A 24,119-nucleotide genomic window follows, 5' to 3' on the forward strand; every position below is an offset into this window, starting at 1 on the left:
CGTAAAATTTAAAAAAAAATAAAATCGACTACCTATTATAGATTTTCTACTAAACTGTCATAGATTTATTCAATGCATTTTAGAACAAAATTTTAAAATCTATAAACTCGTTTGACATCGATTTCGACCTTTAATTAAACGGCAACGTGTGGTTAGTTAAACGTAATCCTCGGTAGCGCCTAATGTATCAAAACCTGTCATACCGTTGTTCTAACGAAGTGACTCGTATAACGAAATGCGACGTCATACGATATCAGTGTACCTAACATACATAATAATGCATTTTTATACGATAACAATTTTAAATTTATATCATGCAAGGCAAAAAATATGAGTTATATTTTTTCATCTGTATTCAAAGCAACATTCATTGGGTCAAGGATTTTAACCAAAATAATATTTAATGTTTATTTAATTTTTATGATGATAAAAAATAAATTACTTGACGTTTATACCGTTACATATAGTTTGCTTTATAATCTTTAATACTAGGTTATAATATAGAATATTTTTTTTATTAGTTAGGTTAGGTGTGGTACAAAAAAGTATATATATTCTAATTATTTATTCATAAAATTAAATTTAAAAAATATCGTTTTCTTTCTATTTATTTTTAATTATTCTAAAACGAATTAATAACTTAAATATGTTATTATTTTATTTATTTTCCTTTATATCGTGTTCTTACTCTTAACTCGTAAAAACTATATTAAGATGTTTTTAAACGAATACATATTTATCTCTCCTCAATCTAAAGATTACTAGGAAACTAATACTAGATATACATATGTGTACCAATCATCTACAAAGGTTAGGTAAACTTTTTTCTTAACATATTTAAATTAGATATTATAATAGGTATAAATAGTAATTCACTTGATTTGATTTTTAATTATAAACAACACGTTTTCATTAATTTTTTAACTAAATTATGATATTTGCTACACATTTGCTTAAAATATTTTTCATAGTATGGTATAATTGTTGCTAAAATTGATATCATATTAGAGCTTATAAAAAATTATTTTATTCGGAATACGAATTTATTGGTAGAACATAAGAACAAATTTAACACAACAATAGTCAATATAAATATTATTAACTAATAATGAAATAGCATAAACGGTATACTAAAAACACTGTAATATATTATTTTATACACAAAAACATTTTGACGGCAATTTATGGGGAGGTTCGCACTACGACATTGCTACTTTATACTTATTTCGGTATATAGAACAGTAAAACGTATGCTTTTTGGGCACGTCAGTCGCGTTGTGCGGTCGTCGTCGTCGCAGTGGGGTCGCTCGTCTAACGCTCGCAAATACAATTAAAACGACTTAACTGGAGCATAGAAGATAGCTAAATGTTTTCCAACTCAGTGGTTTCGTTCACGCCCGCGACCACTCCGCCTGGCCATGACGTAAAATGCAATTTCACGATTTTAATTTCAACGCGTGATACACACACGACGGGTTTTCCTGAAAATCACCATACCAACTGCTCAAAGCATCGAACAAATGCAATAATATTCCACGCTACAATAAAATTATCATGGCCAACGAAAAATGACAAAAATATAGTAAAAACACATTATAAACGTATACGAGTGAGTGTCGCGGTGGCTACGAGATGCGGGAGACCTTCGGGGATACGATAATTTATGTGCCTATGCATAAAATATGCAAAATACATATCTAAGTAAAGCCACTATCATGATAGGTGATATATTTAGTTTTGTCTCGTCTATGCGTGCTGGTTGATATTATTTTTAAAGTATAAGCTTCGTCGAAAATCTCTCGGGGGAGGACGGCAGACGTCTCACATAAACACAATATACATAAACACACGTGACACGCGGGGGCGCACACAATCACATACACCCCTCACAAATATATAACTTATATATGCATGTAGATCGTGAATGTATTACGTTTTAAACAGTACCTGTATGTACATATTATAATATATACAGTCGTCGTTTGAACGAAGAGAGCCACTACGCTGTGCTTGGCGTGGCGATTGGCGACAACGCTAGCAGGAAACAAGCATTTAATATTCCAGACCACGAGCCAACCGGAATTACTCGCAGCCGTTTTTGATCCCATTATAAAATCCTTCTCCTCGTATACCCTCATCCCTCACAACCTACCAACAGACGATACTGTTGAGTGTGTACGCCGAAACGGGAAGGGGGTACACACATTGCCAGAGGGTGTACGCCGTGAATTCGAGACTAGTATACACGTAAAGTGCACGACAATACGCGCGCACTGTTTTGGTATTACCCACGTTTTCATCCCTCCATCACACCTCGCTCGCTTTCCCGCTCGTCGGTGTGACGATAGCTCTCTAATTGTTCCAGCGTTTAACCTCCTCTGTACAATAACCTCTGACTTTTCTCTATCAGCCCACCCCGTTTCGTGAAGCATTCGCCAATATATTGTACCTATTATAAGCCAAAAACGTGCTAGCGCCACCGCCGCTGTTGACTTTCACGTAAATTCAAAAAACGTACGGCGCATGGTACGACTGTGGTTACAGTTCAATTTCCAGTGAGTAAACGAAAAATGAGTGATGGCAAGAGAAAGAGGAAAGTAGACAACGAGTTAATTTTAAAATTATTTCCGTACCTAATACGAATGCAAATGACATATTATGTTTTATGCGTAGGAAAAGAAAATCTGCCATAAAAATTAAAAAGTACTTTTATTTTATTTTATTTTTATCGATCGTAATTCGTAAGTATTTTCTACACATTTTATACTCACTGTTTTCAAAATAAAAATATTTCTATTTTATCTTATTTTGTTCTGTCTTCTATATTATATACCTACAATAAACTAGTTTGTCTTGACATAATGGTCAAAAGGTATTTTACTCATGACTCCGTAATATTAGTCATAATTAAAATATGCTGTGATAAAATAATAACAGCAATAAATTATCCCTAACTGTAATACCTGGCTTATTAACACTATGTTTGTATAATAATATGATCCTGCATTATAATAGATTATTGTACAGTTATTATACAATATAATAGTATACTTATCTCCATAATGTATGCATATGATCAGTGACAAACTGAATAAAAAATTTAGAAGAAAGGGAAAACATACTTAATTCACCAAAATTAAAATTATAAAATAATTATTTGTTTTTATATACAATACTTAAAATGCATTTTATGGCTTATAAACAAACCATCTTATTAAATAATTTTAAGTGTATACGAGTTTATTAATAAAAATGATGTAAAATTATAAACTTTTAATCATAATTTATGAAATAATATTATTGGGTACTATTTTTGTAACCCAAACAATACGAAAACGTTGACAATACCTTAATATACAGGGTGCGGCATAAGTCGGTTCTCCGAATATATTATTAGATATAATAGATTTTATTTATATTATTAAATAATTACAAAAAATCACTGGTTATGCTCGAACTGATGACAAGGAATACTGAATTGATAAGCAGTTTTGCGATAACAAAACAGCGGGAACCGACTTATGGCGCACCCTGTATTATACAACATGATAAACGTAAAATATTTTATTAAAATAATATTTGTATCTTATCAACGTATTTTATTTATTCTTTATTTTAGAAAATATTACTATTGTCTATACTCTATTAACATATTTGAGGGAAGAAAACTTATATCTTTGTCCCCATTCGCTAAAAGTTCAATATGTGAGCAGTTGCCCACAATTCAACCATTGTGTAATATCATATTATATTATGCTACTGTAAAATAATTTATTTATATAAGATAAAAAATTAACATAGGTATTTATCACCAATAATTTATTATCGGAAGAAAACATATTTTCTATTTGAACTTTTTCACTAGTTGTGTTTAGTTAAATATTTAAAGCTTACAACATTAAGGAATAAAGTTCTACATAGGTACTTAATTGTTCCAACTACACAATTTAGTAATATACTTTTTAAAGAAAAATAATGTACTGTAGTATTAGTTTTTACTTAATTAAAATGATATTATAGTTACAAATTATATAATTATATAAAATATATAATTTCTAATAATTATTTTATACCAGCGTTTTAATAACTTTATTATATGTCAATATTTTTCTTATAAAAAATTACAACTTAGAAATTAAAAAAAAAAATTATTCAAGTTAAATCTTATTATAACAATACTTTTTTTATTTTTTTATTCCCTTACTAAAGAATATTATTGTATAAATAATATTAATGTAACTCTTTACTTTCAAATAATGTATGTGGTCTTTAAATAATTTAGTAAAGGTACCTATATTTGCGTGTTTTATGTTCATTAAAAATTTAATTACGATAAATAATGATTAAAAACTTTATAAGTATAGACTTACAGTTTTAATCCAAAACTTTTAAGTTTAGTCCTACACAATAATAAAAGTAGTAGTTTACTCAATTACTCCTTTAACAATAACATAAGAGGTACCTTGTTAATAATTGTAAACATTAGCAAAGTTTTATTTACTAAAAACTCTCTATTTAATATAAAATAATATTATTTTTAGACTACTAATAAAAAATATAATTTTCAATAACTAAATTCTCATTATTTATATAAAATTAACTTAGATTATACAATACATAAATTGTAACCACTTTTTGCTATTTGTAATGCTATGAACCATCGATGCAATATACCTAAGAAATTGTATTCGATTCTTTGGTTATGATTGGCGTCTCAATGACTTACCGTAATTTGATTATAATTGGATACATTTTTCACTTTTAAACAAATTTCAGAATTTTGTTTAAATAAATAAACTAAAACTAAGTGCACAACTATTAAATACTTACAGTTATAAAATTATTCCTTAGAAAATAACACTTATATCATAAGTATGAAAACTTTTGATTTGTACATAATAATTATAAATATTTATAATAAAAAGATAAAACTTCTTAAACGATAATGATGTTACATCATTAACATAAAAAAATGCCTAATATACATTATATAATATTGTAAACATAATATTTAGCCATATAGGTATTGTTATAATACAATCAATTTTTTTTTTCTATAGTTAATATTAATTGTCCATAATATAATGGTTCCTGAACTATTTTAGATAAAAGAAAATATTTTAAGAAAATTATTTTACTGAATCTTTTTTGTCAATAGAAAATAAATCGGAAGCATTTTAATAAATGTGCAAATTCAAATACGGCAAGAAAGAAATCTTAAAAGTCATAATAGAATGACTTACGGTTATTGAGATAAATCCTACACGTATAACATTTCCTTCAATAAAATTATATTACCAAATGCCCATTTCAGTTCGTCTCGGGTCAATGGTTTTTAGGGTTTCCGTTGTTTATGATAACGAGTCCCCTTCTCTTCGTATAACACCAACGTCAGTATAATATACAAGGGAACGGCCACAGTGGCGACCGAGAGAGTAATAATTAAAAATGCCGCAACATCCTCTGGTGCCGAAATTTAATCTGCAAGCGGATTTTGCTGAGAGTAAAAACTTTTCTCGTCCCGATTAATTTATTGTCATTATTACGTTATACGAAAAACCCCTTCTCATAGTTTCATTACACGGAGCTGAACAAAAAAAAAAAATTCTAAGTCATTAAACATTAATTAGGGAATAAATCGAATTTATTTTACGCTATACTTCTTGGAAGAAAAATAGCAGTAGATTGAACATTTTTAAAAACTTTTTAATTCCACTACATTAAAACGGATAATTTTTTTAAATCAATACAAATACAATAATATTGTATAACTGTATGCTTATTTCTTATACTACCTATTAAGTTATAAAATTATTTTGATTTTACAAGAATTATTTTTGAAAAATATCAATAAATAGCTACATTATGATATTAGATAATTAAAACTTAAAAAAAAAACATTAAAGCTATTGCCTTATATTAAATACTATTTCACAAATATATTTTTAATATAATTAAAAAAAAAACATTCAGGTATTAATAAATTAACTATTCGATAGTGCAAAATAGATTATAAACTTTCAAAGATACTGTACACACATTACACATATTATACAAAATATAAGACGTTTTATAATATTATTAAAATCAATAATTTAGAGTTACCTATTAATATTTTTCTAGTAAGTTACATACTTATAACACTAATGACTCATTTAATAAAATCTTAATAAAATCGTTCTTTAATTAAAATAAGATATATTTTTATTTAATTGATGAAAAAGTTATTTTTTAATTTATCTATAAAGTAGTTCAAAAAGTACTTTTCCTTATAAAATGGAGGTAGTTATTTCCGTATCCCATAAAAAAAATAATAACAATGTATTCTTTAAAAAGTAAAATAAAGATAGTTTTATATTTATTTACATTTGTGTAAGGACATTTTACAATTGATAATGTTGAAAAATATTTTTAAAAAACAATTTCATAAATGTACAGTAAACAAGAAAATAACGTAATATTAAAATCAACAGAGCATGCAAATATACCACATAACACTGAGTAGACAGATAATCTAACAATATTTAAATGCAGCTATTACAGAATATGCCTTGAGGGGGAATTATAAAAAATAAATAATTTAAAAAAATGTTCTATTAATTTAATATGAACAAAAAAATATATATATAGCTATAAATATTGTACCTACTACCTTGGTATTCAAAAGATGATTAGACAAAATAGTATGCAGTTTGCAAGAAAATATTTAAACAAAATTAAAGTGTTTAATTTTTTTTTTTTATATATAACATAATAAATACTTACTTCAAATAAAATGGAAAACAATTAAATTTAAAACTAGCTGCATCGTTGAATTAATTTTTTTCTAAACAAGTAATTTATAATGAATTTAACTATTGTGAAAACCAATATATTATAAAATAATAAATATGATTTACAATCGTAATATTATACTTAATTTTAAATTATAACTGAATAAAATATGATGCTGCTGGTTATACAGTGATTTAATTATTTTAAAAGGGTTTTCAAAAAAAAAAAAAAAAAAACTGTTCAACTATTAAACTCGCCAATTTAATCAAAGATTAATGGAGTAGTGGATAAAAACTAAAAATAGTTATTTGAAATTTTATAAATCTTTCGAATAATTTTAAGCAATTGTAATAATGTATACATTATTCAATATAAAATTTTGAGAATACATATTATAATAAGTATACACTATACAATACAAATCATTCGCACCATTTCTCCGTATCATCATATTATATATATCGTATCTATCGTATTCATATGTTGAATAACTATATAGTCATTATGACTGGGATCACTGACGTAAAAAACTGAAAATGTTGTAGTATGTCTAAATAGATTTAAATAGGTAATTAATCATAACTCATAATATTATATAAGTATAGTTGTGTTGATGATTATTATTGCATCATAATAAAATAAATAATGACTGCACTTTTAAAATTATATTATCAAGATGGATTTTTACTCAATATTTTCGTTTTTTTTTTTTTTTTAATTCGCTAAGGTCTGATTGTATCAAATTTAGTTAAAACGTCGTTGTATTTTTTGGTTATTTTGTTGCATACCTATTGAATAGTACAATTTTTATTAAATACTTAACACTAATTTAGTACATTTAAATTATAATTTTGATAAAATAGTTTTAAATCCGTGGATGCTCACTTTCTGACTAATTAATTGATTTAACAATAAAAAAAGTTAGGCATTACTGTATCCAGTAGGTCACTATTATTTATTTAGATGTGTTAAATTTGAATTCAGTTATACATCACTATGTACAAAAATCGATTCTGAGCGGTAACTTCCTGTCAGTTTATAATATCACAATATATATTCTATCAAGACATTTTTTTAATTGAAACCTTGCATCAAATTTTCAAGTATTTTTACAAGTACATAATTTTTTTATTGACATTTAAAATAAAATTTCAATTTTCTATTAATACCTCAAAAATAGTTGAAATATTTTAAAAATTATTCATGATTGAATTATAGTGGTTCAACATAAAAATTATCATTTTTTCTTAATTTTTTATTTAATTTTTCAAATTATAAAAATAAAATCATAGACATTTCAATTTTTAAGAATTTGAAGTACAAACTAAATCCAATATTTTATCCCAAACCACACTAAAACTAGAAAATTAAAGCATTTTTCAACAACTTATAATGCACTAATACACATAAAAAAACGACATACATCATAGTAAAATCAATACATCAATACATTCATTGTTCCATTTAAAATATATAAAATAGAAGTATCTGTGAATCTAAAACCATTTTAACGCTATAATTTTATGATAAACATAGTAACATACTACTTAACAATTTTATTCAATAGAACGTTGTATAGAACAGACTATATATATACATAGTTTGATAAATGTAATAATGCCGTTTTAACATATAATAAAATGAATCATAAAATCATAAAATGAAATGTTTTAATGATTTAGTTTTTAAGGATCACAATAAATATTTATTATTACCAAAATATTTAAAAGCTCTACTAAGTTACGAAATTTTTTTTATTGACTCGTTAAAGTTGTATTTATTGCTGGTAATATTTAATATTATTAGGTATAAACTTATTTTGTTTTTATTATCAATGTACATTTTAAGAAGAATTATCATTATTATAAAAAATAAAATATCTTTTAACGAAATTATAATTGTTACTAGTGTAGTTTTATTTAAAAAATATTATTTAGTCAAATATGACTGTAATAAAGGTTGACATATGTGTGTCGGACCAAACAATTTCGGTAGAGAAAACCTTGGCTTTGTAATAATTAATGGCCCGCATTGTGTGAGCTCTGTGGTTTTAACCTCGATTTTCACCTTGCTTGAAAATATGTAATACAACGTATAGACATAAGTTAAACATTATCAATGTTATATGTTTGTGTACCTTCCACTGAAAATGAATAATACTATTTTGGTACTTTATGGTATTGGCATGACAAAATTATTAACCGATAAGAGGAAAGTTATCTTTTTTCATAATATCGTATTTCTGATGCCGGACGTCTGTCAAAAGCAACGGTGCAGAAAAAAATAGTAAACGGCCCAAAAATATATAACAGAAAAGGAATCTCTATAAGAGCAAGATAAATAGTAGCCAAAAACAGAGCTCACACAAGTTTTTCATGAAATGATTTATTATTGCTCGTTATTTCTCATAACAGTTTTCTTTATCATCGTTTCTGTATAGTATCATTTCGATTTATATCATTTTGAGAGAATTTACGCTCTTTGACAGTCTTTATAGTTCAAATCTATACTTCAATACATAATTTATTGTCCGTTTCATTTATTTATTTTTTATCGAAAAAAAAAGAGTTATATTACAAAGTTTATAAATTACATGATTCATATAAAAACAATCAAGTAAATTTAAAATTTTAAGTACTAAGATAATCAAAATATATTTTTTTAAATTATTTAATAAACAAAAAATTAAGTTAACGATTTTCAAAACAATTCCAAAATATAAATTATTATAGACATTCTGATCTCAATTTTTTATTTCAAATATTTCAAGATTCTAAAAATTTTAAAAGTATAAAATTTCTTACAGGCAACATTATCCCTCAGGTGCCATATATTTTAATATAAAACTTTTTTAGTTAAAAAAAATTACTTAACTAAAATAAATCTCATAAACAATCGTACTTAGAAACATTACAATATATTATATAGTTAGAATGTGATACAAAAAATATAGTCACGTATTTAACTCAAATAGTATTATCCCTTTAAACCTATATACTTAATTTAAGATCAAAAATGCGCAAAAGGGTATAAAAAATTAAATCATTTATTTCATACAATAAATAAAGAAAAATTAATATAAGGACAAATAAAATAAAAATATAATTTCATACATACCTAACCCTTTTCCTAAATATAAAATTACTATGGTAGCTTTAATATAATATGCATACTTAAAATATTTAATTTCAAGTAGCTACTTATAATTATTTAAAACATGAAATAATTAAGTTATATTTCTAACTAAATACAGATATAGGTACCTAGTATCATGATTTAAAAAACTAATTATATCAACGTTATTAACTATCAGCAGAATACATTTAACATTCTTTGATTTTCAGCTGTTTCTATTGTAAAGTTTTAAGTTAGGTTCTTATTAGTAAATATTCAAATATTAACTAGTAGAATCATAAAAAAAATCTAGCACTTAACGTTAATAGTCAAAACTAAATTATGATCAATAAAAAAAAAAATTAAAAATTAATGTTATTGAATATATAATTAAGTTATTTACATACTTATTATTACTTATTCAAAGTAAAAATACCAATTTTGAAGTATTTATAACCTTCATACAACTAAAATACATATTATGTGATTCTTTAAAACAAGTGATGACAAACTATATAACTACATAGTAAATAAAATGGTGCAATTATTTTACTTTTTACTTTATGGTTATAGTAACTGTATACATTTAACGGCGTCGTTAAAAAGGTCCACCCAAATCCGATTTCGACATACACCACTCTCAAGTCGATGACTGTCGTTTACGATCACGATTATACACTGAAATATAGGTGGTTAGGGAAAACCCAAAAGATATTGTTATTTACGACCGACGTGGAAACTTTTCCCGAAGGAAATATGAATTTTGCTTTCATCATCAAGTGCCTTTCATCCAGTTCTTCATATGAGTGCCAAAAAAAAAAAAAAACATGGAAATTTATAGTCGAGCCAAAAGTTTGTGCTGATAAAAAATATATTATATAAATTTGAATGCGTTGTTTTCTTATCTAGAGTACATATTTAAGAAATGAACTCATTTAATGTTGATTCTACAACAAAAATGTCCCAAAATATTTTGTTTACATAAAAATTCAATTTTTTCATTTCAGTTCTTAGACACTCATAAGCTCCTTGAGGCGTTACAATTGCATTTTAGTGCCAAATAAAACACAACGATAGGTTTTTATGATTTTCTTGGCACAAATTTTATGTTATTCGTTCATGAAAAACTAATACATCCGGTGATCCTGTCGTCCAAATACCTAAATGGAGTTTTCTCAAAACACATTGAAGGAACTCATGCTGAACTCATCGAAAATTCTAAAAGTTTCCAACCCATTGTATATACTTATTTTTACTGAATTCGATTTCCTTATATCACGTACAAAGTGTTACAATGCATTATTTTTTAGTGTTAGAATACATTATAAATAAATCAAAAAAAAAAAAATCTGCATAATAGAGATACTTTAAATTTACACAGTGTTTAATAATATTTATTGTATGTATCGAATACCTTCACGCTATTTAGTTTGTAAGAAAAAAATATTAAACTAAGCTAAAAAAATATTTGTAATTGTATAAAAACAAAATTTTAAAAAGTTAACTCGCAAAAGACTTTTTGATACCTCGTTTGTATAAAAAATATAAATACACTTTCGGTTTTTAAGATTGTTCTACCTTACACATTGTTATCTTAATATCACATTTCCAATTTTATTATAATTAACTTTACATCTAATATCTAACAAGGTATACCTAACTACCTAATATGTTTTAATAATTTTCCACAGATAATCAATTATGGAAAGTTAATCCCTTATTCTCTTATAATTTATATTCAACTTAGTACAATACGCTTAATTAATTCTATTAGAGCTAATTATCTTTTATGATATAGAATCAAATTTAAGACTCGATGCTATATTCTATAGTATCTATATTAGGTATTGATTTTGTAACTATGAGATACTAAAATACATTAGATACTATCTGACCTTGAAGACTTAATTCATTAAATAAATAAATAACTCAGGCGATTTAATATAAAACAAAAAATATTAAGAAAGTATACGTTTCCATAAATCAAAATTTAAACAATTATTAAACACGCAATTGTATAAAGATATATTATAAGTATAAATATAAATAACATGATTTTCTTATGATTAAACATAGTTGTAAAATTCTTATTAAATTACGTTTAATTATATAAAAATCAATAAATATTAAATATTCATCTAATTAATACTAATTTTTGTAATTAAATTATCTATTGATTAATTGGCTCTCTTTTTATAATAAATGTCCCAAATAAACATATTTCACGCCTAGTTCATAAATATGGTATGGAAGTTTAAATACACTTATTTAGAAAAAAGAGCTATGTCATTATTTATGACGAAGAAATATGTATATTTAAAGTTGTGTTATAGACATTTCAAAAAACCAAAACACATAACAAACATTTAATAATTTAGTTTTAAACATAAAAAATTAAAATAACGTATAGTTTTATGAGCACAAATACTTTAAATTAATATCAACATATTACATATTGTTAAGTATTTTTACTACCTAAAATTTAATCAAACAAAATGTTCATGAAGTTCAAATAAAATAATAGAATTTATAACATACGAAAAATTCAGGGTTGAAAACTCTTAATGACAAAACTAAAATAATTAAATAAATACATGTATATACCAAACTAAAAAGACAGTAATTCATTAAATTTACATTAAAACAAACTTACACTTTAAATCGTAATCAAATTAAAAAGTAATCCAATATTTTAAAATATTTTCTCTAATTGTTTATTATTAAAAAATAATAATAATAAAGCTAAAGAAAAAAATTAAATATTATTTTAGTTAAAATTTTGAAATATACCATAAATAAATAAAATAAATATTAAAATAAGCTGATTAACCAATTAAAAAATTTAACAAAACTAAATTTAGAGTTATAAATCAACTGATCCCATTCGTCCGATTAAGAAATTATTATAAAAAGTAAAAACGTAATTCATGTTAATATTCAACAATTATTATGAGTATATAACTGAAAATTGAGACAAACCATGAATACTATAAAGGAAATAAAATCATGCGTATTACCTTGAGATCGTGAAATTATTCTACGCAGACCCACTAAGGTATAACACACAAAAAAATAAACGGTCAAGAATACGATTCCTATGATTCATATGCCAATTCAGTCACGTTAAACATAAAATCAGCGATAGCATCATAACTATTCAAAACGCAATCCATCAGAGACAGTGTTTCGCTTACCCACAACATATGTGTACGACTAGCCTATTTTAGTAGCGTATTCAAGCTAATTAAATTTTATTCATTAATATTATATTATTTAATAACATATAAATGTGTGTAATACACACTGTGTGTACAGTCAAAAAACTCTATATAATTCTAACAACCTTGTCATTGACGAGTATTATTTATAAATTTGTATTTTTTCTTAACTTTAATAGTAATTAATGTTGTTTACTTATTTTATTAAGCACATATTTATATTAAATTAAAATTATGTAAAGACCATGATAATATATATTAGACTACCTTCGTTCTATAAACTAATAAACAATGAATTTATTATCAGAAACGGGAAGGTATCTTCATAATTTTTTTAATATAATAACAGTATTTTAAATTATAAAGTAAGTGTTTTAAAAATTAACTAGACATCTATATAACTTTATTATAACTAATTACATATTATAATTATAGTAACCATGCAAATAATTAGTTACCTTTAATATTTCAAATTATGCGTTAAGATAAGACAGAGATATATTAGATATTTGATAATATTTTATTTGACACTTTAACTAGGAGATAAAGTCTTTCAAAAGCTTCGTATAGTCATTAATCGAATTAATAGTTAAACCTAATTTGCTCTTTAATGTTATTTTTAGTTGCATATTTAAAAGTAAATAAAACAAATAAAAATTTCTAATGTGTTTGCTTTAGAGTGATCTTTACTTGGAGTCATATTTTGGAATAAAACGATTGAGTATTAGCTTAAAACATAATTCCAAAATACTAGTATAATACACTACAGTACATTAACTCAAATTTGGAATCAATTCTGATTAAAATGATTAAATATTTCGTCCCAAACTTGTAAGGTATGTTATATATACCTAACATTAAAATAAATTGCGATAATTAGATAATTAATTTTAAATACAGAGTATGATATGCGAGATATGTTTTGTATTTACCTATTTTTAAGTATCATATTCTAATATTAATGTAGATTCTGATTTTTTTTTAGTGAAATTAAAAAATGTTTAGTTCATATATTGTGTTTTTAGTTTGTTTTATTATTATTATATTTTTCCAACACTATTTTTTAGGTTCCAATAATCATCTTCTATAAAAATGCATGTTTTATGTGGCTAATAGTTGATTTAAAAATTTTAACTAGTTCTTACTTTAAAGGATTTTAATTTTTAAATGTTCTTAATAGTTTTAAAAAATGTAGACTGTAAGGAAAAACTAATGACAACTCCGAAGTGTGTTAAAGAAAAATATCAGCAAGTGTGGTTAATATAATATATGTAAGCCATACTATAAAATAATTTTTTAAATCTTATATATTTATCACTAATAAACTAATAACACATCACACCAGCAATATTTTGAAGATAAGTCAGCGGACTAATACAAGCCCCAAAACACCAAATAGGTAACCCTGTCAAGTTTTCAGATACCAAGCTATTAAACTGTAATATTAAAGATCTCTTATCAAATTCCTGTATCAGATAATTTTGTTAATTACCTGAAGTATTTATAATCATGTAGTTTAACTAATAAATTTAATACTGGTAAATAATAATGAAGAGAAACTAAAAAGCTAAATTCGAATTTATTCCAATAGTTTCGGTTTAATGTACAAGACAGTGGCGACGGTGTGGGATAATGTGTATATGCTGACAACTACTCTACTAGTACTACTACGTTGGTCCTTTCCACAACATTCCAAAACCCTTGAATGTGTGATATTTATTGTTTCAGGGTTCCAGAATAATTTTAAGGGTTCCCTACAGGCAGACGCGTTTATTGCTAATTAAATCGAAAGGTCGCTCGATCGATTTTTTTTCTGCCCAAAACCTCTGTGCACGTAATAAATGCACGCACACGATAACAACAATTTACAAACTAAAGGTATATACTATATAGTATATACGTATACTATATAATGAGTCTAATGTAGGAGAGACATATACTTTTTAATTGTATTATTATCAGAGTCAAAACAAAAACAAGTGTACACAATTATAGTACATATGAGCAAAAAACTCAACAATACACAGTATACTGATAAAGAGTACACAAATATTTGGATATACTAGAGTATGAAAAATAATTCTGATGGGAAACTTGCTCATTATAATATTAAATACACTCCCTTCCCATAACTCATCATACGTGATTGCAATACGAACTGACTATACTGGTTCAATCATAGAAAAGGATAAATACTTTTAAAATACATGATTAATTTAACAAATTGTTAACAATTTTAACAAAAAAAAAAAAAAAAATTGAAATGATTTTGATTTTTTTTTTTTTTTAATTCAATGTAAAATTTTAAAATTATTAAATCCGATTAAACTAAAACTAACTTTTTGCTTTATGATAGTGTTTTAATACTTAATATTGTTTTCAAAAATGTGTATACTATACATATTTTACCATATACAGCACGATAAAAATAATGTAAATAGCCGCAAATATGATCTAACGGTCAAAACTATTAAAATAACACACTTTTTTACTCAAACTCTACTATAATATAGGTACCTAAAATTTTTTAAATAATTAATTTCAACCACTATGCTAATTATTAACCTCTCATTCATATTATTTTTTAATTATAAAACTAAAAAAAGTAAATAAATATTGAATATACAAACAAATAAATGAGAATCTTAAATAATCGAATTTTCTTGCAACATGTATGGTACCTAACATTATTATATGGATTATGCTAATTTTCAACAGTAAAATGTAGAATATTTTACTCCACATTGTATAAATTAAATCAATGTTGAATTACTTTTTTTTTTAAATATTATAGATATTATACAATGAATCGATTATATTTTTCCAGCTTATACTGGAACAGTAAGTATTAACAAGAATTAAATATTTAGTTATTATTAGTAAATTCATTATACATTTTCTTTTATACTTTAAGCTGTTATATTATTAAATTAGAATTTTTTCATTATTAAAATAGACTAATTTGTAAATTTTAGATGATCGTCGGTGTAATAATGTGTGATGTAACTGATACTGATTTTTTATTGAAAATAAAGCACGAAAAACCATCCATGATCCATGCTTACATTAAATAATGAACCACATTGCAACTTAGTTTAAAAACGCAACTTTACTGATGCTGCATTTACTTGACATGATTTTGATAAATGTGATACTAGGAATTGAAAAAATAAACGAAGTGTAAAAAAAAGAATGGACTGAGAGTGAATAGACGTGATGTGATCGTAGTAATTTATTATTGACGAAAGCGTGTATTTTAATAAACTACTACAGTTATTCCAATGAATATGCACTAGTTGCACATGAAAAATTATAAAATATGTTAGAAATAAATAAAATAACAACGTTTATTTAAAATTATCCTATTTATTTTATCCTTAAAATGAGTTCGGTAGGTACTTTGAATTTTATTATTAAAAAAAATCTATTCAAACCATATATTTTATATGCAATACAAAAATGCATCTTATAGATTTATAAATATAATTATCATACCACTTGAAAGAAAAATATTTTTTCAAATAAGTAGTTATATCTATGATAGTAAATTAACTAAATTTTCTCTGCTTAGAATTTGTAATACGAAAAGTATTTTGCCAAAATGTTTATTTTCTAATCTCCATTCAGTTTCAATTTGTATTTATGCCAAAATCACGATCCTTTGACACATACGTTATTATTATATAATATTATTACAGTTATGGTTTATATTATTATTTCTGTCATTAATCAATCATGATCATGTAAATTTCCCTATAATGATATGTGATATATTTGGACATATAATAAAAATAAATCATTAAACTGCAACGTGAAAAATTACATTTGAAGAATCTACCGTCTGTCAAAAAATATTCAAATATTCCAATTTCCACGAAAAAAATTATTAAATAATAAATACTAATACTAAATGAAATAGACATTTAAAAATTAAAAATTAGATAAAGTTCTAATTTTATATTCTGATTATCATTAACTAAATAACTATATGTTTGTAAATATTATTTTAAGTATATATATATGGAAGATAAATTTTAACTTACGTCAAGTTTTCATAACTATTATTTTAAGACACTGTTTTATAGCATAAAAATGTCCTACATAATAATATTATCTTGTAATTTAGTATATTGACTAAGCAAAACTAACAATATATTTTTAAGGATACATAGAATATTTCAATCATAAATAGGTTAAATCTAAGGTACAAGTTAGCATATGTTTAAAATGAATATTTTAAATTATTATATTGTACATTTACGAATGGATTGAAACATAATAATCAACAAATTAACATGATCTAAATATGGATTAATGTAGGAGAAATTATTGTAGTTGAATAAATAAATAGTAAATGATGAATATATTTTAAAATATAATTTTATTATGACGTCCTCAATATTGTATTCATTTTATTATGAAATAACAAATTAGTTATTTACAAGAAATTTCATTCGGAAAGTTTTTATAGGTCATCATTTCTGTGGACGAAGGTCGTCCTAACCATTTCCTAGTTTTATCTCTGAATCACGTATTATTACGCACACATAACATTATAATTAAAATAATGAAAAATGTACGTGAAAATAGACTAATGTTTATAATAATAATAAAGTATTGATTTGATTTCTAATTGTATCACATTATCGTGTAATAATAATCGCTGCTATATTATTACATATAATACATTTGAAATATTCTATATATATTACGTATTCAATACTAAACCACGTGTTCATTTTAATTTGTCTTAAAACAATAGCAATAACAATTGATTACGTTTAGTTACTTACAGCTTAGTAATGTTGAAGGGTATATCATCGGGTATTCTGGTGAATCCCAAATTTCTACAGGAAACTTCTGTTGCTTCGTGGCCATCGCATCGACACTGCGCAGGAGACTCACAAGATTGCATAAAATTTACGTCCGCTGATGCAAGCGACAATATCATTAAAGACAAAGCCGTTAGCAGCGCGGATATCATTGTTCAATAGATTATAAACAGTATTAGTCTGAGTAAATAAATCTCAGGTCAATGTTGATGATGCCACTTCAGCTGACTTTTTCAATCTTAGTCGACATTTCCAAACCGCCGAATATGGATTCATTTTTATAAAACTTGTCATTTTTTTAACACATAAATCAAATCTGAAAAATCAATAAACGTTACAAATAATCAATAACAAATCCAAGTTTTATAAGTTTATTATAGTAATGTATTATTATTTTGTATACAACAAATGCATGTACGAGTATAATTTAATATGTTATATCTACATATTATAATATATTACATAGTTTTTTCAATATAATACATTCTAATCTTTTAATAATTATAAAATATATTAAAATAGTTTTAAATTAATAAACTTTAACAAGTAATGAGTTTATATAAATTGTACTTTTTTAACATCAAGTTTTAATAAAAAAATAATACTTCAAATAAAGTATATAATTAAAAGTCTAGAGATGAACTCATTAAACAAATTTTTTAAATTTTTACTTGATCAATTTTTGTTCCGGATCATTTACTTTTATGGTTGTAAAGTAGACCGAACATAAATACGCCGTTTCTACATAATACAATTTTAACCTCAATAATGTAAAAGTAGTTTTGAAAGGAAGAGTGAATATACTTAAGTGTTCGAATAAAATAGTATGGACATTTTTATTTAAATTTTACTCTCTAACAATACATTGCAATTTAATATTAAATTTACAGGGTCAATATTTTAGAGTAGACGTAACAACGTAAATCAAATACGTATGTTTATCGTCTATATTACGTCATTATCGCCATTGAAAAAAAAAAACGATATAGGTGAAAGTTGATTTGCAAACAACGGCAGTGAGCTCCTGCAATCATTATAGCTCAGTCTAGGATCATAATTTGATTCGACTAATATGTATAATATGTATTAGTTTATTGGCATGTATATTGTATAAGTACATTATTGAAAACTAATTTGACAAGTTAAGTATTGTCAATACTTTATTTCTTAATAAATGTTAAAATTAAATCTATTATTTTTAGTATGTTGACATACATTTTTAGAGTTATAATTTCAAATTAAGAATTTATTTTACAATGTTGATCATCGCTCATTCGCTAAACAAAATTAGTAACAAGACCATATTCGTTCCAAAAAAGTGGTGGGCGGATATTTGATTATAATCACCATCAGTGGGTCAATACAGCAATTTGACTATTGTTTGGAACTCTGGCCTTCGAAAATGATATTAAAAAAAATTAACCATTTAATTAATATCACGTTTTTGAGGTTATTGTTTAAAATTATTAGGTGTTTTCATACATAAGTTACGCAAATACATATAATAAATAACTTAATGTCCTTCAATCAAATTCAAAATATTTACATACCTACACCGATCATCCTAATAATGAACTATTTAATACCTAATATAACTACATAATACCTTTTTAATAATTGCAATATTAATTATCAGATACATTTTATTTTTAATATTAAAATTCAAGAGTACTTACTTGTTTATTAAAACATAAGGATTATACTATAAACTATCAAACAAAAACATTCAGGCCAAATAATAATAATAAAACATTAATAATACCAATTAATTACTTATACCTAATAGTACTCAATTACTTATGTCAATATTTACTATAAACATTTATAAGCCGTACTTGTATACAAGCATTTAATGACAGTTTACATAAATATAACTAATATTATACAAACTATATAATAAACATAATATTGAAAATTTTTGTTAAATACCTTCAACACATTAATCAACACATCTTTTGCATTTCAATTTAACCAAAATATGTCACCAAACTTTACACAAAAATTAAATAACAACATATTAAGTCAATGAAATACCTTATTGCGATCTTCAGTATACTAGATGACCAAAATTAATGGATCATCATTATTTTCATAGTATTTACAATATTTTGATCATTCTAAATACATTTATAAAAATATAATACCCATATATCTAATTAATACCATGATCTTCTATTTATCTATACAGTATATATATATATATTCGAAACAATATATTTATACTATAATAGTAATAAATATTAGTATAAAATCTGATGAAATTAGGTAATTGATAAGTATGCAATTTTAAAAAATGTTAAATATTTTATTTTGTAATAATTCTTGGTCGTAAGATGCTACGGTTGTCATACTTATACATAATTTTTCATTGCTCTTTAAGTAAGCATATCCAATTTATTATTATTTTAAATTCATTTGAATTAGTAAAAATATATACATATAACTATTGATAAAACTCATATATTATATCACTTTAGTTAAAAAAAAATTCAGTAGTTAATTTTAAAGCAATTTATAATGTATCAAACTATAATTAAATAATTGTAATTATTATTATTGAAAAAAAGTATACATATTATTTCCCAATACATTAACTGTAAGTACCTACTTATTTTTTTTTAAGTATAAAAGAATTATAAATTATTCGCGTGAAACATATTTTAGTATTTCAAAAAACTTAAATTTTTTATTTTAAATAAATAGAATTAAAAAATCAAATAATTTGTATGTTCTTGACAATGGGGAAAATTAAAAAGATTAAAAAAATATTTCTTAATATTTCCTTTCCAAATAAAATTCTTTATTTTATCAAGTATAAATAATCACCAACCCTTGAACTAATAATATATGTTTCACAAGTTTCGTCCTATCTGAATATTATTGTAAGAGTAACGCAAACACTTTAAATAAATAATAGTTATTATTAATAATCACAGTTCATCGTAGATACATCGAGATATTTGTAAAAGAATTCTACCGTAAGGAATATTAAGTACAAAATGATAAAGAATATCCATCACCTATTAATTATATGAATTATTGAAATAGCAACTAATATAACTTAAAATTTTGAACCGATTATGATGATACTTTACCTCAATATTAATCTAAAAATAATTTTATTCATTCTTTAGAGCTATACAATTATAAAATATTTTAAATCATAAAATTTAAAATATATACAACAGTTCAATGTATTTAAAATTTTAATATTGCACACACTTTTTTCAGTTTAAATAATAATATTTGTGTTTATAATAATATTGATTAATCTACTAATCTACTATTACAGGTTTAAAAAAATAAAAGGTTAACATTGAACAGTTATTATTACTCTTTATTGACCCTCCGGGAGTATTAAATTTATTAGTCTTAAGACTTAAATTATTCAATAATTATACATAGGTAGGTACCTACATATCTATACGTGTTTTACTCATATAATAAAATTATAAAATAAATGGTGAATTGATATTTTAAGTTTAGAAATTTATTTTAGAGCATTTTTAAAGATAAATATTTTTAGTGAAAAAAGTTTTGTTTTCTAAGTATATTATATTTTTCTTACTCAACCAATCAAGATAAATTATAAATACTACAAAGCTAATTAATAGTAAAATATTTAATACTTTTGAGTATAATAATAATATACACATTTAAATTAATAGTATAGATAAATAAACTATAAAATGTAGTTTGGTTATAATTTACTGAGAATTGTGTGCATTTGTCATGCATAATTTTAAATTAAATAAAATAATTTTATTGTAATCGACTCACTGTTATTCCAAATTGTATTTATTTATTTATTTACTCCATGCAATAAATGTATTCACAAAAAAATATACACTCGTTATAAATCACTTTGAAAATGTCAATTAGAAAATAACACTAAAAAAACTATTTTCGATACTTTTTTTAAAAACCTGAACAATAATTAAATTAAACTCAATGCATTTTTTAAACTTAAATAATAAAATTAAAATTTTAAACAAACACAATAAAAATAAGAAGCAAAAAAATCTAATCGTATCAAAAATTGAGTTTCGAAAAACTTTCACCGCGATATGGATACCAGGCTCAGTAAGACCATAGCGAAGGGCATGCGGCGTACCATTCACTGAGGAGCGGATTTTACGGTTATCCCGTTACTGAAGCCAATTGCCGCCGGAAGCGGTCGTGAACGGTCGGCTATGGTCGGCGACAACTTTCAAGGAACCCGCCAACGGTGATTTTTGTTTTATTTTTTTCTTTTTTCAACTAACCGTTAACGGACTTTATGATACACAACAGTAACTTTCTAGTCTTTCTAATCAAAGTTCAAATAAAAACTGATATGGGGTATTTCATGAAATAGTTCACAAATGTTATCCCAGTTGTTTTTTATAGCTGAAGATGCATATTATTATACAAATACGTGACGTTGACATTTTATACGCGCATATTGCATTTATAGGTACTTGAATAAAAATATGATCTTATCAATTGTGGAAACAAACATAAAATAGAATATAATCCGAGTTAATGAAAACAGAATAGACAGAGCCAATTTATTCTTCAGAAGGTTATTTATATATTATAATAATAATTAAATTAGTGTAAACGGCTAAAACAAAAGAAAATATATTTTGTAAGCATAATTATAATAAATAATTATACCTACAAAAAAATAAGAATTTTTTCTTAAGACACACAACTTTTTTTTATTTTGATCATGATCATAAAAAAACATATAGGTTCTATAATAGTATAATGTAGTATATAATAAATAGAAACACCTTAAATTACATAATATATAATAGGTATACCTAAATAAAAATGGAAACTCAGTGTAACTATAATAAATATTTTTAAACATCATAATTTAAAAATACCAAATAAACGAATCTATACGTCTTATGTACTATTAAAAATCATTTAAATGATATTAATTAAATAATATATTTTTTTATAGACGTATAATACACAACATACAGCGAATATTTAGATTCTAAACGTAGCGATGTTGTATGAGTGGTTGGTATTTTCATGTATATGTTTTATCTTACTGGTTAATAAAATCTATTCGATCTTAAATTTTGAAGGTTATACTTAAGTTGTACTTGGTAGAAAACAGTGCGAAAATGGGTTATAAGCTATATTTTGTAGAAATTAAAAAATATACATAGACATAGTTATTTTTATAAGTGTTTGAAATTTAAATTTTTACAAAAATAGATATTTATTCAAAACTAAAAATAATAGATAACATTTTTAATTTTGATTGCTAGATTGAAAATGTTTCACATAAATTATCCTGAAAAACAACCTAAAAATCTAAAAACACAAATGCATAACAACTTTTTTGTAGGAATTTGAAGTTGAAATATTGACAAAATTGAATATTTAAATAAAAATAATGATGATATTATAGTTATTTTGTTGTAATAAGGTCATAAAATGTTGGCTATTACATAAATTATTATTTATTATAAACAATTAAATTTTAAAACTATTTTAATTAATTTTAATATGTTTGTACCATAAACCTATCCATCTTCATTAACCTAACTACTGGTTATTAACACTTAGCAACATTATATTGAATAATATTATAATAATAAGTAATAACTATGTATTGTGTGCAATTTCTTGTTAGTGAAAATGTATTCAACTAAAAATATAACTAATAAATTACTATTACCTAGGTGACTGTAATATATATAATATATATATTATATAATTAAATATCTTTAAAAATGTATGATGACTAACGGTTTTGGCTTAGTATCGTTTTTCGTCGTATATAATATATGACTTATCATAAAATAATATAATTTGAATTAGCACATCTATTATATTGTCTTAGAACCAAGCTGAATATAATACATTCGGCACTTACCATACAGTAGAGTGACATCCTCGGTTTTTTATTATGAAAAATATATCTATATTTATTATTACAAATACTGTCAAATATCGAAATTAATGAGTATAAAAGTTATGTATAATATTATTCAATTAGTTAAAAATTAAAATATGAATCAACCGTTCTTTTATTTCAATTAATTTTAATCGATTCTAAACATTTGAGTGTTTTTGTTTAGTAAAAAGTAGAAAACTTATATGTGTAATATTAAAAAAAAAAATTCAAATATACTATTATTAAATTTTCAGAAAATTTTACCTTAGTTGTTTGAGA

The 24,119-nt window shown here is 24.0% G+C and overlaps 1 protein-coding gene across 1 annotated transcript in view; it reads right to left on the minus strand.

Annotated features, from left to right (window-relative positions):
• LOC114125461 (leucine-rich repeat-containing G-protein coupled receptor 5) overlaps window positions 1-22,064 on the minus strand; it is a 77,492-nt gene extending 55,428 nt beyond the window's left edge. The window contains exons 1-2 of the mRNA XM_027989116.2: window positions 21,719-22,064; window positions 17,900-18,254 (exon numbers count right to left, since the gene is read on the minus strand). Of these exons, the coding sequence (XP_027844917.2) occupies window positions 17,900-18,090 (191 nt within the window). The 5' untranslated portion in view covers window positions 18,091-18,254; window positions 21,719-22,064. The remainder of the gene's footprint in view (window positions 1-17,899; window positions 18,255-21,718) is intronic.
• Between the last annotated feature and the right edge of the window lie 2,055 nt (window positions 22,065-24,119).

This window comes from Aphis gossypii, chromosome 2, assembly GCF_020184175.1.
Source record: "Aphis gossypii isolate Hap1 chromosome 2, ASM2018417v2, whole genome shotgun sequence".
NCBI classification, from domain to species: Eukaryota; Metazoa; Arthropoda; class Insecta; order Hemiptera; family Aphididae; genus Aphis; species Aphis gossypii.